Source organism: Eschrichtius robustus, chromosome 14 (genome assembly GCF_028021215.1).
Source record: "Eschrichtius robustus isolate mEscRob2 chromosome 14, mEscRob2.pri, whole genome shotgun sequence".
Lineage (NCBI taxonomy): Eukaryota > Metazoa > Chordata > Mammalia > Artiodactyla > Eschrichtiidae > Eschrichtius > Eschrichtius robustus.
In genome coordinates this window covers 46,833,931-46,851,146 of record NC_090837.1, presented here as the reverse complement: position 1 = coordinate 46,851,146, position 17,216 = coordinate 46,833,931, and the positions used below count along the sequence as shown (strand labels likewise).

At 36.4% G+C, this 17,216-nt stretch overlaps 1 protein-coding gene across 1 annotated transcript in view; it reads left to right on the top strand.

The window, feature by feature from the left end:
* Positions 1-17,216, top strand: part of DSC3 (desmocollin 3) — a 40,226-nt gene that overhangs the window by 11,541 nt on the left and 11,469 nt on the right. The window contains 8 exon segments of the mRNA XM_068562535.1: positions 2,850-3,005; positions 4,721-4,865; positions 7,441-7,604; positions 10,514-10,648; positions 11,039-11,224; positions 14,260-14,519; positions 14,632-14,774; positions 16,059-16,283. Coding sequence (XP_068418636.1) covers positions 2,850-3,005; positions 4,721-4,865; positions 7,441-7,604; positions 10,514-10,648; positions 11,039-11,224; positions 14,260-14,519; positions 14,632-14,774; positions 16,059-16,283 — 1,414 coding nt within the window.

Sequence of the window (17,216 nt, the reverse complement as noted above, 5' to 3'; positions counted from 1 at the left end):
CAATGGAAATAATGACTGAGGTGAGGCTATGGCATTGTGCTTGCCTTTTTCCCTTAAATTTCTATTACTGTGGTTGATGTTTAATACCAATGGTGCCACCCGTGTCCTACTTGTTTATGTTTTTAACTATGCTTCCAGTGTCTTTCACACTTGTAGAGAATTCTATCCAGTTCTGGACCGTTGTTTCTTCTCTTAGATTATTGTACTTTAAGCACTGGTGAAAGCATCTTAAGAAATGATTTCTGATTTCTGTTTACCAAACTTATACTGATCAGAGGTAATTTTGGTCTTTGCACTGTTAAACCAGTCATCACTTCTAGTCCTCATTTCCTTGACGTGTGTCCATTTGATTTAGCTGACCTGTCCCTCCTCCTTCACGTCACTTCTAGTACAACATTCACCTAGTTTTCCACTTTTCTCACTGGCCACTCCTTCTTCGTATGTTTTGCTGGCTCTTCTTCATTCCCACATCCCCACAACCCTCACCACCCTGACCCCTCAATCTCTAAGTTTGGAGAGCTCCAGGGCTCAGACTATGAACCTTGTGTAATGTTTATTTATATTCACTCTCTCAGTGATCTCATCCAGCCTCATAGCTTGAAGTATTTTTTATACATTGGAAACTTAAGACTTCATATCTCCAGCCCAAACTGCCTAATTAATATTCCTACTTGGAATTTCAGTAGACATTTCAAACTTAACATATAAAAATCAAATGTTTGAGTTTTCTTATAAAAAATATCCTCCCCTCTCAGTTAATGGCAGCTCCATGCTTTCAGTTCTTGGGGCAGTAGAGTCCGTTCAGTAAGGTTTTAGTTGTGGAGAGCACAATTCTCTTTAAGGAATTAACAGAGGGATTTACTATAGTGTATTAAACAGTTTACAGAATTGTTGCGAAGGCTGAAGAAACAAACTTTAGGTTGAATTTTCAGGAACGAATCTCCTAGTTACCCAACAGAATCTATAACCAAGGGACATACTGCTTTCTTCATGATGGGGAAGCCAGTCATTTTAGAGCTCAAGTGCCACTGCCATGGTCAGGAAGCTGCACTGGGCAAGGAACCATCACAGGCAGGAAACTGCTCCTCCAAATGCAGCTCCAAAACAATCTTAACTGCTCCCATCAGTGTCCACAAAAGGATTGGTCTGTATCCTGTCTCTCAACATCCACAAAGTCTGTGAAAAACCACTAGAACTTCTGCTGCTGCAGGAAAAAAGAAAAAAAAAATTGCACCACAAAGTGCCAGCAAAAACAGTAGAAGCAGCAAAAAGGAGGCATCTATCTCCCTTATGGCTTCCAAATTTCATGCAAGCACACCTGACTGTCTGTATTTTAATTCAGAACTCTCGTTTCAAGAGACCCTGGAAAAGGGAGAGTTTTTGGTTTGTTTTTATCTGACTCTTTCTAATAGCTACACTATGAGAGGACACAGTAGAAGGAGATGAAATCGATGCTGAGCCCCAATTTACCATATCCATCCATTCTTTATAGTTAAAATTTTAATTCCTGTATTATAATAGGATAAGGCTATAGCCACATTTTACCAAGATCTCAAATCATAGTGGCTAAAGCATGACAGAGATTTAGTCCTTTCATGCCAACGTGTGATCTGGTAAAGAGATTCTAATTTGAGAAATCACCAGGGGCCCAGGCTTCTTTCCTTTTAAAGCTTGGCCATCCTTGCAGGTTCAAGATGGCTCATCATTGCGTCCCAATGAGGGGAAACACCCCTCCACTTTCTAGAGTACAGTCTGGATCCTGCATGTATTATTTTTGCTCACACCCTATTGACCTGACTTTTTCGTGTGGTCATACCTAATTGCAAGGGAGACTGAGAAAAGTCTTTCTTCCAGGCAATCTTGTGCTCAACTGTAAATTCTAATACTAAGGAAGATAGGCAGACTAGACATCAGGGGATACTTGCACCCACTGACATAGTGTCATCCCTGACTTCTGTCTTCACACCACGCAGCCAACCCATTGGCACATTCTGTTGGCTGTATCTTCAAATTATATCCAGAATCTAACCACTTCTCACAACCCCTATTGCTACCGTGCTGGTCTAACAGTTCTCTCTCCCCTGAATTCTTGCAGTAACTTTCTAAATGGCCTTCCTGCTTCTTCCTTTACCTGCCCACCCAAGTCTAATCTTAACAGAACACCAAGAATTATCCTTCGAAAATATAAATCAGATACTACTCTTGTCTAAATTCTCCAATGGCTCCCCGTCTGACTCCAAGCAGAAGTCAATATCCTTGGAATCTCTTACATGCCGTGGCCCTATTACTGCATTCGTCCTCCTCTCCGACTTCCTTTCCCCCTAGTTCTCTCTATTCCAACCACAGTGGCCTCCTTGCTCCTTGAACACTCCAGGAACAACCCTGGTCTGGTTGTTTTGCACTTCCTGTTTCCTCTGCCGGGAAGAGTCTTCCCTGTTTATTCTCGTTCTTTTAATTTTTGTTAATTCCCCTCCCTAAGGAACATTACAACTGGCATTCCTTTCAACAGTATATGAGAGCCCCTGTTTGCCTCACCCCTGTCCACAGTGGGTATTATTGTTTTTTTCTACCTTTGCCAAATCACTAGATGGGAAACTGTGCCTTAATGTGAGGTTGTCTTTGGTTACTATTTATGTTGAACATTGTTGTCATTAAATTTGAGCAGTTTAAAAAAATCTTTTGCCAAATTACCATTGTTCATTACCATTTTGCATGTTGATGAAGTGACAAAGGTGATTATTATATTATTAAAGTCATCTCTTTAAAATAAAAAAATATATAAACCTATAAATTGTATTTAAAAATAGCATTTTCATGAAGAATTTTTTACATATGCTTTTTCCTCTTAGGTTCAATCTGACACGGAACAGAACTATACCATCGTCTACTCAATAAGTGGGCCTGGAGTTGACCAAGAACCTTTAAATCTGTTTTCCATGGACGGAAAAACTGGAAATCTATATTGTACCCAGCCTGTGGATCGTGAAGAATATGATGTTTTTGATGTAGGAGTTTTATTGATACACGTAACTTTAAATGATTAAACTATAATCATAGTTTAAACTAAACTTCTGATAGCGCATCTACTCTTTCCTGTCTTCTGAACTTCTTCTTAGAGGGGATCTGAAAGACAAAGGAAATAGATTGTGTAATGTTTTGGAATACTTGGTCTGCTCTTTATCTCAACTTCTATTAGGTAAGCCTGAAATGAAGCCAAGAAATTTAATTGTATTTGGATGTAAATTCCAGCAAATTTGCAGGAGTTGGTTTTGCTTATGAGATTCTCTTTCTCTCTCTGGTCGTGGTACTTTCTCCTCTCTCCGAGACAGGGCCACAGTTGATTGGAAGGGTCCTCTTCCAGTGTCCCTCTTCTGCTCTGTGTTTTTTGTTTTTCCTTTTTTGGCCTTTGTTCCACCTGTCTAATTATCTGATGATATCTGAGAAGTATATAAGGAAGCAAAACTGGGAGACCAAGTCCAAACGAGGCATAATAAGCCAGCATTCTGATATGGATGAACTTACATCAATGGGGAATCATTCAGACAATTTTCAGTGTAATATGGTCAATGCTCTGGGGTCATGTGGTACAGGGGGACTGATTCTCCATAGGAAAGAGGGATTCTCTTCCTAAAAGAAGAGGGAAGAGATGCTGGGTAAGTAAACTTGACTGATGTTCACCACATGACATTTCTTTGCTTTTAGCTGGAAAATTTTCAACTCAGTGTTGTAATCACATGCTGAATAGAAATATGTTCTATTTGTCCACCGATAGGGGTCTAGTTAAATAAATTACAGCATGTCTATGTGGTAGATTATTAGACTGCCAATAAATCCCGTTTTCAAAGCATGTTTAAGGGCTTTGGGAAATGGTTACAGCATAAAGTCAAGTTTGTTTGCTTTTTGGAAAAAAAGGATATAAGCTTACAGTAGTATGGTCTCAATTTTTGTGTACAAATATATACACAGAAGGGACTGAAGGAATACATCAAATGTGAACAGTACTTATCTCTGGGTAGTAGCTCATGGATTTTTATTTTCTTCTTTTGTACTTTACTGAATTTTTAAATTTATCATGATAAGGATGTTTCTTTTATAATTGAAATAGTGCACTTTTAACTGTGGAAAAATTGTTTATATTAAAAAATCATTTAAAAATGAAAAAAAAGGTATAAGTTCTATTTGACATTACATTGCTTTTGATTAATTAGTAATGTGGAAATTGTTAAATGTATTTTGTTAGAAAACCTCTTACAAATATATGATCTATGAGGTTAAACAATAAAGGGGCTCAGTAGTGACAAAGTTGGGACTCATTGCCTTATTTAGATGATATAGTCAGGATTTTCCCCATTGCAGGGAGGTTAACTGTTCTTCCCAATACAATTTTATGATTATGGGGAGAATAAGGACTGTAATCCACGTCTCCATATTCACATTTAATTCCTTAGTCTCATGACCTGAGTAGTCTCTGATTCTCTGTACTCTGACCTAGGTTTTATTTGAAGTGTAGCCACTTCTACCAAACATTGGATACTTTTAACTGTAGTTAAAGTCGTTCTACGTTCGATGTTTTGATAACTAAAGAAGCATTGAATAGGAATTTTTGAAGTGATTTATTATTGAAAAGATTTGCAGAGAAGGTAGTAGATAAAGCATAGTGTTCTTTCATGCTGGAATCTTTTATAATGGACTGTTGAACTTGCTTTTCACTGTTTTACAGCTGATTGTCCGTGCGTCAACTGCAGATGGGTATTCAGCAGAATCACCTCTTCCACTGTCCATCAGAGTGGAGGATGACAATGACAACCGCCCTATTTTCACAGAAGCAATTTATAATTTTGTAGTTCCAGAAAGCAGTAGAATTGGTAAGACAACTTTTAGGAGTAAAATGTGCTATGTTAAATGTTTATATACATTGTTTGAGAGGTTGAGTTTTTACTCAAAGCCAGATCATCCTGAGATGACACTGGACCAATAGCTACTTACCAGAATACATTTAATCCTATCAAATCTAATCAATGTGTAATTTACAAGGTATTATAGGAGTTTGTAGTGTTGTTGGTATGATACCGATGAATTATAAAGGCAGATAACAGTTATTCAAGCTTTGTACCATATTTGGATTATATACTTTATTTCATCTTATTATTATGTGGGTTTATCATTATTCCTAGCTCCAAGGGAGGACATGCAGGGTAGAATGTACGATAAAACTAAAATCAATGTAGATATTTTTATTAGGTTTTATTTAGGAAGGTGTTGAATGATGTCCACTGAGGACACAATTTTTTAAGCTCTTATCTATATTGTCTCTTCTCTTTAAACTACTACTTTACTACTTCCAATTTAGAGTGAATGCCGGAATAACTTTAGAGAAACTTGCATTGTGTGTTCTCCATCCTAAACACTTGCTCTCACATGTGGAAAACCAAAGTGTTTCACTTCAATAGGCCCTTAAATGTGGCATTCTTAATGTCTTCTGAGACTTGCAATATGGAGAATAACCACTCACAATAAAGTTGAAAGGAAGTGAACTCAACCATAGAGGATTAGCTAACTTGCTTATTAAAGTTTCTAGGAGTTACTTAGATCTTCACTGGACTGTTGTAACTGCTCTTTCCTTTTATATTTTAGTTTGATAATTTGATGTCATAGATGTTAACCTCTTTATTACTCACATGGTACAATTAAAAAAATTATTGTTGCTTTGGAGTTTAGGAAACCTAGTTTTTGATTCAGGGTCTGTTATTATTTCACTGTGGGAACTCATGGAAGTTCCTTTGAGTTCTCTGATCTATAAAATGAGTTAATTATGTTAGATGACTTATAATGTTTTTAACCTCACAAGTCTATGACTCTTACACTTTTCTATTTTCAAAGAGGGATGATTGGTTTTAGACTCTTTCTTGAACATTCTGTTCTCTTTGGTAGTAACAGAGAAGGATCTAGGGCAAACACTTTGATGCCCAGATTAACCCAGAATACTTTAAGCATATCACACCAGTAGGTTCAGCCCTGTTAAGGCTGTGATACTCTGAAGGTGTTCTTTGAGTTTGCCTTAACTCACACACAGAGGGTTTGGGCAAACGGTGCTCAACGAATAGTGAAATATAGCACTCATGGAAAAGAATTTTCAAGTCAAGATTTTAGGAAGGTTTTATGTAATAAGTAAAGGAGTTCTGTATCCAGAGAATTAAAATAGTGTTTATGTCTTCCTGACTGTCAATGAAATTGCAGGAAGAAAATGTATGTCTTATAAAGATTATAAACAGTTTTCTATGAAAAGATAATTTATTTTCTTATAATAATAAGATTATTACTTCATGTCTTCATATTGATCCACTGCGGAAATCTTTTTGTTACTTATAAGTTTGTATTTGGACATTCTCTACAAATGTATATCTATATCTATATATACATATATATGTATACATATATATACTTAAGCACACATATACACACATATATAAAGTTTAAGGATATAATGACAAAATTATTTAAAACTAATACTTCCTTGCATTAATAGTTTTACTTGGCTTTTATTTCCCTCAAATATAAAATTTTAACGAATATATATATATATATATATATATATATATATATATATATATATATATATATATATGTATATGATTGTATGTGTCTATGTATTGTTCCTCAGGCCAACCTCACATACAGGGCTACAGGCAAAGTGGATCTATGTATTATAATTTCATGGGCATTGGAACACTATCCTTAGACTATAAAAATACCACCTGTATGTACTCTTTGATACTTGAAGTCCTTTACCAGAGCAATATTCTTACTTTCCATACTGATGAAAAATACTAATAGCTCTAACTGCAGAAACAGTTAACTTAAATTCTCCCTGAATGGTAAATAGTATGAAATAAGATTAAGTGGGGCTGGGGGCAGTGAGGTTTGGCTACAAATCTGGTGAAAGAGAAGGAAGCAAATCAAGAACTAGCAAAAAATAGAATAGAAAGGAGACTGAGATGTGAAAGGTCAACTTCATCATCTATCCAGTTATAACCCAAGTTAGCCTTGATTTAGTTATTAATCAAAACTTTGATTTTAAAAAATCTGATTTACTTAGGAGACATGGTTTCTCTTTCCAGCTAGGTTAGTTATTGCAGTATGTGGGAATATGTGTTGAAATTATTCTTGGATGCCATTTAAATAAGTTTTTAATAAATTTACTATCAAATAGTTTAAGCTGTGGGCAAAGTAAGAGTATGCCTTGATTCTCTGCATTAAAGTGTTTCATATTATAAATTTGAAGTCATCTTCATCAGTACTATGTAAAGATGGAATATCTCTGGTAAGAAATACATCGTAAATGAGGTTTCCACCATCACTGTTAGAATTTGAGAAGTGTAGATGTGCCTAAACATATTTTGCAATTCTGGAAAGTAAAGACTCTTTTTTTTAAACATGTAGGTACTACAGTGGGAGTGGTTTGTGCCACGGACAGAGATGAACCAGACACGATGCATACGCGCCTGAAGTATAGCATTACGGAGCAGACGCCAAGATCACCTGGGAAGTTTTCTGTGCATGCCAGCACAGGTGTAATCACCACAGTCTATGTTTTGGACAGAGAGGTAGCTTTCACAATCCGTAGATTATCATTTTACTTGGGGCTGAACCCACCACCCCCAATTTACTATAATTTGCTATCCTGTGGACTAGGAGTTTCTCATTTTATTTTATTTAGGCATAAGACAATAAGAATTCCTGCCTATGTTACCTGTTTTTATATTATTTCTATTTCCTTATGTAAGAGAAACCATGAGGAATAGAAATAAAGATCAACTGGTATTCAGAAGGGGTGAGAAAAAAAGATATTGCTATGAATGTTGATATTATTGAATAATACTTTATTTCTCGTGTATGGCTAGTTGGTTCCAGCTCAGTGTTCCAGCTCAATTCTCATGTAGGACAATTAGTGTTGCTTGTTCCATGGGTATAGATTATACCCTGATCCCTATCCAGTTATTATAGATATGTACTTTTAATCAGGAAAGGATTAGCTGAGATAAAGTTGATAGATTATTAAAAATCTGTAACACTATTTGGATGATAGTAATAGCATATTTTTATGTGTATAGCACTTGATGTTCAAATTCTTTATGCATAATTTGATCTCATCTTTATAATTTCCTTGTTTGATTAGATAGAGGTTATATCCAATCTATAGGGGAGAAAGGTGACAGTCAGAAGGATTGATTGACTTGCCCAGGTCAAATTACTGCACTGAATCTTCTGATCTTGCTCTTGTCCATTTCATCAGCCCATACTTAACTCAGAGTCTTGCATTATTGACTGAGGCAGATCAATCAATTTCATATGTACAAAGTAGCTTTATTAGAACACTTCAGTGGTTCCCACTAAAACTAGAATAACATAAATGGAAGGATCGATATGACTGGGAGAGATATTATAAAGAAGAAATCAGTGGGATTTGATGTCAGAGCAAAAGGGAGGGATGGTGAGAACCTATAAAAAAGAATAAAAAATAGTACAAAGGTTTTATTTATTATTATTTTAATTTTTGTGGGGTCAGGACATGCTATGTGATAAAATACATAATGGTCATAATAAATGGGAAAGTTTGAAGGGAACAATATGAATGTGTTTTGAATCTGTGGAATATTTAGAGATGATATGGTAATCAAGTGAAAGCAAGGATTTTTCCTAATTTTTCAATATTGACAAATGAGGCTTAGAGAAATTAAATAAATTAAGGTTACACAGCTTGTAAGATACAGATTTGGGGTCAAATCCAGATGTGCTTGCTTGATCAAAAAAAATATAATGGGATTTTGTGGGGAACAACCATGAGGTGTGCTGTAGGGGACAATACAGGAAGTAAAGAAATGAACAAGGGAGCTAGAGAAACTGCATTTAGAGGAAGAAAAAGCAGGGTCTCAGAGAGTGCTGGAGCCTGTGGACGGAGCGTTTCGGGGTGGGAATGTTGGTTTCCACCGTGAAAGAAGGATGAGTAAAATAAAGACCAAGGAAGGGAGAGAGGGAAATAGAAAATGAAGAAAAATAAAAGAACAAAAGGAGGGGCTAAAGAAGAGTAAAATAGAAGGGAAAGGCAACAGAGGTGATTGTGTCACAGACCAGGGACTCCATTTCATCAACACACCATTTGCAAACTCCATTCGTAGAAGTCAACAGCGACCACCTAATTGCCTAATCCAAAGGTTAATTATTAAAACTCTCTCTATTGCTGGCAATTATTAAAACTCTCTTCTCTTGGATTTCTGGTTCTCCTCCTGCTTCTCTGATCTTTTGTTTTGAGAGTCTGTCCTTTGCTTAGTCTTCTTACTTCCCTCCTGCTTGAAATGCTGTTGTTCCTTATATCTTCAGCTCTTCTCATCCTTGAACCTCTCCCAGGAAATCAGATTCTTGCCATAATCTCAACCACTATCTACACACTGCTGACTCCCAGATTGGTGTTTCTGGCCTTGAACTCCCCTTAAGTATAGGGCCACCTATCCAGCTGCCTTCTGGACCTTTCTCCTTAGATTTCCCATAGGAACGTAAAATTCGATATCCACCAGACAAAACTCATTTTTTTTCGCCTCTCCTTGCCAACCTTACCAGTGTTCACTTCCTCAGAGAACTGCTGTCTTCCTGTATTGGTTGGTGATACTTCTGTGTGCCTGTTATCCAGGTCGTACACCTGAGCAGCAGCCTCTACCCCCTCTTTCTCTCGTAACTTGTGCATACAATCTGTTCTGAAGTCCAACTCCATCCTGACTTACAAATAACTTTCCTCACCCTTTCTTTTTTTTTAAAATTTATTTATTTATTTATTTTTGGCTGTGTTGGGTCTTCGTTTCTGTGCGAGGGCTTTCTCCAGTTGTGGCAAGCGGGGGCCACTCTTCCTCGCGGTGCGCGGGCCTCTCACTGTCGCGGCCTCTCTCGTTGCGGAGCACAGGCTCCAGACGCGCAGGCTCAGTTATCATGGCTCACGGGCCCAGCCGCTCCACGGCATGTGGGATCTTCCCAGACCAGGGCTCGAACCCCTGTCCCCTGCATTGGCAGGCAGATTCTCAACTCCTGCGCCACCAGGGAAGTCCCCTCACCCTTTCTTTTTGTCCTCATTGCTAATGCCCCAGCTTTGTACTACTTCAGGGGCCTTTAACTGGTTTCTTTGAATCTCATCTCAGCTCACTCCAAATTATGCTCGACCTTCTTTTAAATAGATTCTTTCTCAAACTCAAATGTTTCTATTTTGTGCTCCCAATGTGACTCCCATGAAACCTTCCCCATTACCTGCTGCTTAAGCATAAGTCTACATTCTTACTATGGATCTTGTAATTGAACTTCTGCTTACCTTTTCAGCTTTATTCCTGTCTACCATGTCTTTGGGTATATACAAATAGGGAAATCAAATAAAAGCATGGATACACACCAATAGAAGTGTGTACAACTGAGGTTTCCTTTATAAATCTAAACAAGGTTTTCAAAGCTAATTAAATATTTGCTTTGTTTTCAGGTTGTAGACAAGTACTCATTGAAAATGCAAGTACAAGACATGGATGGTCGACCACATGGATTGATGAGTACAGCAACTTGCATCATAACAGTAAAAGATTCAAATGACAATTTACCCACTTTCAGACAAAATGCTGTAAGTAGATAATAACAAAATTGATCTCTATTGTTATTTTTATTTAATCTGAATTAATAAAATATTTATCATACATACTTTGAAGTATGTATGTTTATTTTATCAATAAAATGAAATATCTGACGTATAAATATCTTTTATTTATTCATAATAGTATTTATATTATCTCCCTTTTGTTAAAGGCCATAGCATTAGTCTTTATTTGTAACAAAGTTCTTCATTCATTTAAAAGATACCCCTTAGTAAAACAATGCTTTTGTGATTCATGTTTTAAAATAATCTAGGCAAAAACTGTAAGAACAAGTACTTTTGGAGTGGAAGAAACATTTTACTTTTTTTGTAAATGTTTCCTTTATAAAATAAGTTTTTAATGAGTTTTCTCTGTTTCAGTATGAAACATCAGTAGAGGAAAATATGTTCAATGTGGAAATCTTACGAATACCTGTAGAAGATAAGGATATAATTAACACTTCCAGTTGGAGAGCCAATTTTACTATTTTAAACGGCAATGAAAATGGACATTTCAGTATCAGTACAGACAAAGAAACTAATGAAGGTGTTCTCTGTGTTGTAAAGGTAAAGTAATAATGAGTAATAGACAATTTGGCAAGTTAAGTTTTAATCAACTAATGGTTTAATCAACTAAGTAGTTTCAGATCATAGACTTTACAAGTTGGAAGAGAACTTAATCTATTTAGTTCACTTGTTTTGCTTTAATGCTGCCTTTCTTCTATAATTTGTTACCAGCTATTAGGCATCTAGCTCATGCTTGAACATTCTCTATTGGAAGAATCTCCGTATATCCATTGGCAGCTTATTCCATGTCTGGAGAACTCTAATTCTCAGAAGGCCTTACTTTTACTGTGCCTAAATTATTCTCCTTGTAACCCATGTCTTTGGACCAGGTTTTGTCTCTAATGTTATACAAAACAGGTATAATCCTTTGAAAAGGCTGTGATGTCTATTGAGATTTACCTTCTCTAGGATAAATATTCCCAATTCCTCTAACTATTCTTTACATGATATAATTTAGAGGCTCATATTCTTCTCTCTGTGTGTCTCTCTCTTTCTCTTGAATATACGACTTGTTGTATCTGACCTTCTTAAAGGTAATATTGAGGATGAAATATAGTATTACGTCAAACAGCACTGAATGAACATATTCTTTGTTCTATATGTTGTATTTTTGGTAGTACTGTTACATTCTAGGGTCCAGGTTATAAGGGCAGAAAAGGCTCTTTTGGGAAGGACTCTTGGTTTTATATTCCTAACCCAGAAAAAGAAAGAAAATTGTCCTGTAGTGTAAAACACTTACTGTGTGCGCTAATGTTAAATGGCACTCTTATAACAATTGTACAGAAGAGAAAACTTAGTCTCAGAGACATTAAGAAACCTACCCAAAGTGACACAACTCAGATGTAGTAGAGACAGGATTTGAGTCTATGTTTCTTGGATTCCAAGTTATCTGCTCTTAAGCCCTGTGTTAAATTGCTTTGCATAGCTCTGTGATCTTGGAAAATTAACCTCTGTATTATCTGTAAAATATAAATAATACTTCTCTCTGCTTTCCTAGTAGCTATTCAAATATGATAATGAAAATGAGAGCACTAGGTAAACTATAGGATATTAGTATTATATTTTTAGAAGTCACATCATGTTCTTGGGAATAGTGTTATAATTTTCCATAATAGATAACTTTTTTGAAATTGTAGAGTATGAGCTGATTCAGCCTTTAGCTGTGTCCTGGGTAATCTTTCCATCTTAGTATTTTCTCTCCATTTCAGCAACAGCAGCTGTGCGTCAGAGCTTGAGTGAGGAAGACAGAGTTCTTGGTCATTCTCACCGTAGGAAGTCCTCACATCCATCTTCACAACAATACATTTTCTAGGGAATTGTTAACATCTTAGTGCAGATATGGGATATTTTTGGACAATTTTTTTTCAGTTGATGAAACAAGAAGGCATCCTATGGTTGAAGAGAGTTCATATTTTTTCGTTAATCATTGATTTCATCCCACCAGATTTCTAAATCTTGCAGAGTTTTAAGCTACTACAGCAATATCCAGTTTAAGCCATAAAAGATTGCATAAAAAAACTCTAGGGCTTTTAGCAAGTAACTCTAGATTGAATAACTGCACCTCTTCTAGGGCAGCAGCTGTTTTCTAAATTTCCATCCGTTTCTCATTGCTAACAGACTCTCAGCCTGATCATAGCAATACGAGCGATTTGTGAGGTAGCGTTCATTAGCGGCAAATAAACAGATATTAATCTTTTTCTCTCTTGGCGCTCCAGTTTCTGGGATATTAATAAAAGAATCAAAAAGAGTTTCACATACATTTTGTAGATTCTAAGATTCAGAAATTTTCTTGACTTCTTATTGGACTTGTGGTATTAGTATCTCAGCTTGATAATGCCTGGATGTGGAGATGTGGAGAAAGGCTTAAACCCAAAATTCTACTCCTCAGTTTTGATTTTGTTCAATGTTCAGCCAGTGATTATTTTGATAAGCAGAAAGAGAATGAAAGAAAAAGTGTGTTAGCTTTTCAGTACAGTGTAAAATACTGTTTTATGGATTTGGCTTGTTTGCTGTATAAAAATCAATTGTAACCAAAGAATTGATTTAGAAGATTTTAGAGGCTGGTGAGTCAGTTAAGCAGAAGGATTGTAGTGTGGCGGTTAGGAAAATGGACTCAGACCAGACTACCTGGCTTCAAACTCCAGCTCGAATGAGTTTCTTTTGGCTTTGAGAAACCCAGTTTATTTCCTCTTCTTCACTTTCCTGCTCTCTAAAATGGGAATGACGATAATAATAGTGCCAATAGCACATTATATTTTTCTTACCCCTCTGCATTCTTCACTGTGAGAGTTTCATTGGATAAACTACAAACAATGCCAAAGTATAAGTCTCAAATTGTCAAAAATAAAATTTTCATAAAAATAGATAGTTAGCACGGGTAAAAATTGTACTTAACTCATCAGTGAGGGACTCAGCAAAAAGCCAAAGCAGCTTCCTAGAAGAAATGAGAAGCTGTATGGATTTTGATAAAAGGAAAAGCTCAAATAAAGATTGCTCAGTTATATGCCTTAGAGGACAATTAAAACGTGCATTTTATGGTAAAAATGGCATTTTTACCATTTCTATCAGAGAGAAAATAAAATCACTGCACCATTTCAGCTTTAAGTCAACATCTAGTTTTATAAGAGCTGTAAAATGTCTGGGCCCTCATCAATGGTAAATAGTAAGTTGAACATTCTCCGAGAGTCAGATGACCCTTAGGCCGGTCTTCTAAATAAGGCCAGAAGAACACGGTCATGTTTTTGCATTATCTTCAGGTTCAGAATAATTTTCCATAGTAAGAATGAGCTATAAAAATATTTTAGGAATCACTTTCCCACAACTCCATAAAACCACCTGCAGAAACTTTCCGACCACTCTTGCTAAAGGCTTAGTGAAGGATCACCTCTCTCTTTAGCAAAGGATAAAAATCAATATTGGCTAAATGGGAGCACAGAATTTATGTAGCACTGTTCATATCGACAGAAGTTCACTTGCTATTTGAAATACCAAATGTATTTTACACTGATGTTCATATACTTGTCCTTTTTTTAAAGGCACTGAATTACGAAGAAAACCATCAAGTGGTCCTGGAAATTGGAGTATGCAATGAAGCTCCGTTTACTGGAGATGTGACACACATAATGACAAACATGAACAGAGCCTTTGTCACAGTTCATGTGAAGGATCAGGACGAAGGGCCTGAATGCAAACCTGCAGTCCAATATGTACAGATTAAAGAAAACTCCCCAGTGGGTTCAAAGATCAAAGGATATAAGGCATATGACCCTGAAACTAGAAGTAGCAGTGGTTTAAGGTACAAAGAAATCTATAACCACATACTACTTATGTATTTGTAATAATTGAGACAGTAATACATTTTAATACATTTTACAGTGCTAAAAACTATTTTTACTTTTTATTAACAGGTACAAATTATTGTATGACCCAAAAGGGTGGATCACCATTAATGAATTTTCGGGCTCAGTCAAAACTTCCAAACTCTTAGACAGGGAGGCTGCAACTCCCAAAGGTGCCTTGTATAATGTTACAGTCCTGGCAATAGATAAAGGTAAAACACCAGTTTTCAAATGGTATGTTATAAAAGAATTAGAGAATAAACTTCATTTATTCTTGTGCAGAATTATCCTTGTGCTAAGTATATAGAATTCTTAGAAATTACTTTAAAGATTGTTTCTATTTATCTTAATCATCAAACAAGGTGAAACTGCTTGGTGACATGAAACCATGCCTTATTTATCTTTATATCCCTAGCATGGCAGCATCTTAAATGCCTATATATCTCTATGTCAGAGGACAGAGATGAAACTTAAGTCTAGGACTAAATGAAATGGTCTCACCAGACTCTTCTAGATCTCTTTACATCATTTTAAATTGAGCTGTTAAATAGCTCAGCTGACTATTAAGTCAAAATAATTCTTTCCTTGAATTCTGTTCCTTAAAGTAACCCAGAGTTTCTCAACCCTGGCTATGTATTAAAATAATTTGGGACATTTAAAAAAATATCAAGGTGTAGATACTACCTCAGACCAACTGAATCAGAATCCCTGGCTGGGGAGCCTGGGCATTATATATATATATATTTTTTTTTTTTAATTTTTCGTCACTTCTGTAGTTTTAATTTCTTTTTTTTTTTTTTTTTTAAACCAGCTTAAATTTTATTTATTTATTTTTGGCTGTGTTGGATCTTCGTTTCTGTGCGAGGGTTTTCTCTAGTTGCGGCAAGCGGGGCCACCCTTCATCGCTGTGCGCGGGCCTCTCACTGTCCTGACCTCTCTTGTAGCGGAGCACAGGCTCCAGACGCGCAGGCTCAGTATTTGTGGCTCACGGGCCCAGTTGCTCCGCGGCATGTGGGATCTTCCCAGACCAGGGCTCGAACCCGTGTCCCCTGCATTGGCAGGCAGATTCTCAACCACTGCGCCATCAGGGAAGCCCGGGCATAGTATATTTTTAAAAAATCTCCCTAGGTGGTTTAAATGTGTACCAGGATTAGAGTAACTTTTCTGTAGTCACTTTACTGTTCCTTAACATCTGGACCAAAAGAAACCCAAGGAAATAGAGAGTTTGAAATTCAGACATTTATTTTTACTTTTTGGTATAATTCTGGTAAAAGGTTTATGGCCAGTTATATCTGATACTATCAACAGCAGTACTCATTTTAGGTGATCTACAGGTTTCATTTATCCATCTACCTTCTTATTTACCATTTTCTCTAATTATCAGAGTTTATTAAAAAACAAAACCCATACATCATATGTAAAATCTAGTTGATTATTTTTCTCAAGAAACTATAAAAGTCTATGAACTACACTAAACTTCTTTCCTTTCTTCCTAGGTGGTAGATCATGTACTGGAACCCTTGTAATTAACATTGAAGATGAGAATGATAATCCACCAAAAATAACTCAAAATTTTCTAGTAATTTGCAAAACAAAGATGGAGTATGTTGACGTTACAGCTGTTGATCCTGATGAGCCCATCCACGGCGCTCCATTTTACTTCAGCTTGGCAAACGCTTCTCCGGAAATCAACAGACTGTGGAGCCTCGTCACATTTAATGGTATTTCATCAAAAATAATGATTTATATGCTCTGAAATAATCGAGAATGGATTTACTGCTTTACTCACGTGAAGCGTAATGTAAAATGGATTCTCACGAACATATTTTAGAAGGCTAACTTGAACTTGCGCACACATTGTGTGGGACCTGTGTTATATATCGTACATAAAATGAAAAAAACATCATAATTTTTATGAAGGCGGAATTTACATTTACAGCAAAGACAAAAAATCCTTGTTAAAAAGTTGGGCAACTTATCATTAAAACAAATTGCTCTTGCTGTGTTTTTGAAGTAACTACTGTGCGATGAGGAAAGAACAGAAGGTGGGCGGCTTAAATTTTAGTGTGAGCAAACTCTGGAAATGAGGGATCTGGGTATGTGGGATAAGCACTCTATAACATTCTGGAAGGAAACATGGTGGGCTGTGGACAGAGGCCTGGCACTGAAGCCTGCAGTGCAGACTGCTACAGTAGTGGTTTCTGGGGCGTACAGTTTTCTACGTTATAGCCATAGTTCACTGGTGTTTTGTTGCTATGTTGTGCTCTTTCATGCAATTCGACTTTTGCATATGCTGTTCCTTCTGCCTAGACTACCTCCTTCCCACTTCTTAGCTTGATATTAATTCATAATATTTATGGAGCACCTACTATCTACCTGTTGTATCTACATGTAATCTACATGTTGTATTCTTATCTGTTTACCTTTCTGCTCTAATACATGACTTTCTCAGAACATTTGTAACCCATCTGTATATTTCCAGCACCTAGCCCAGTGCTTTGTAGACACTAACTGCTTAATAAATGTTTGTTTAATCAATAATTGATAAACAAATATGCATGAAATCAGGAAAATACTAGGGCAATAAGTAAATCAGGGTTGTTAGAGTTTAGAAGGTTTTAGTAGGAATGCCGAGAGATTTGGCGGGAGTGGTG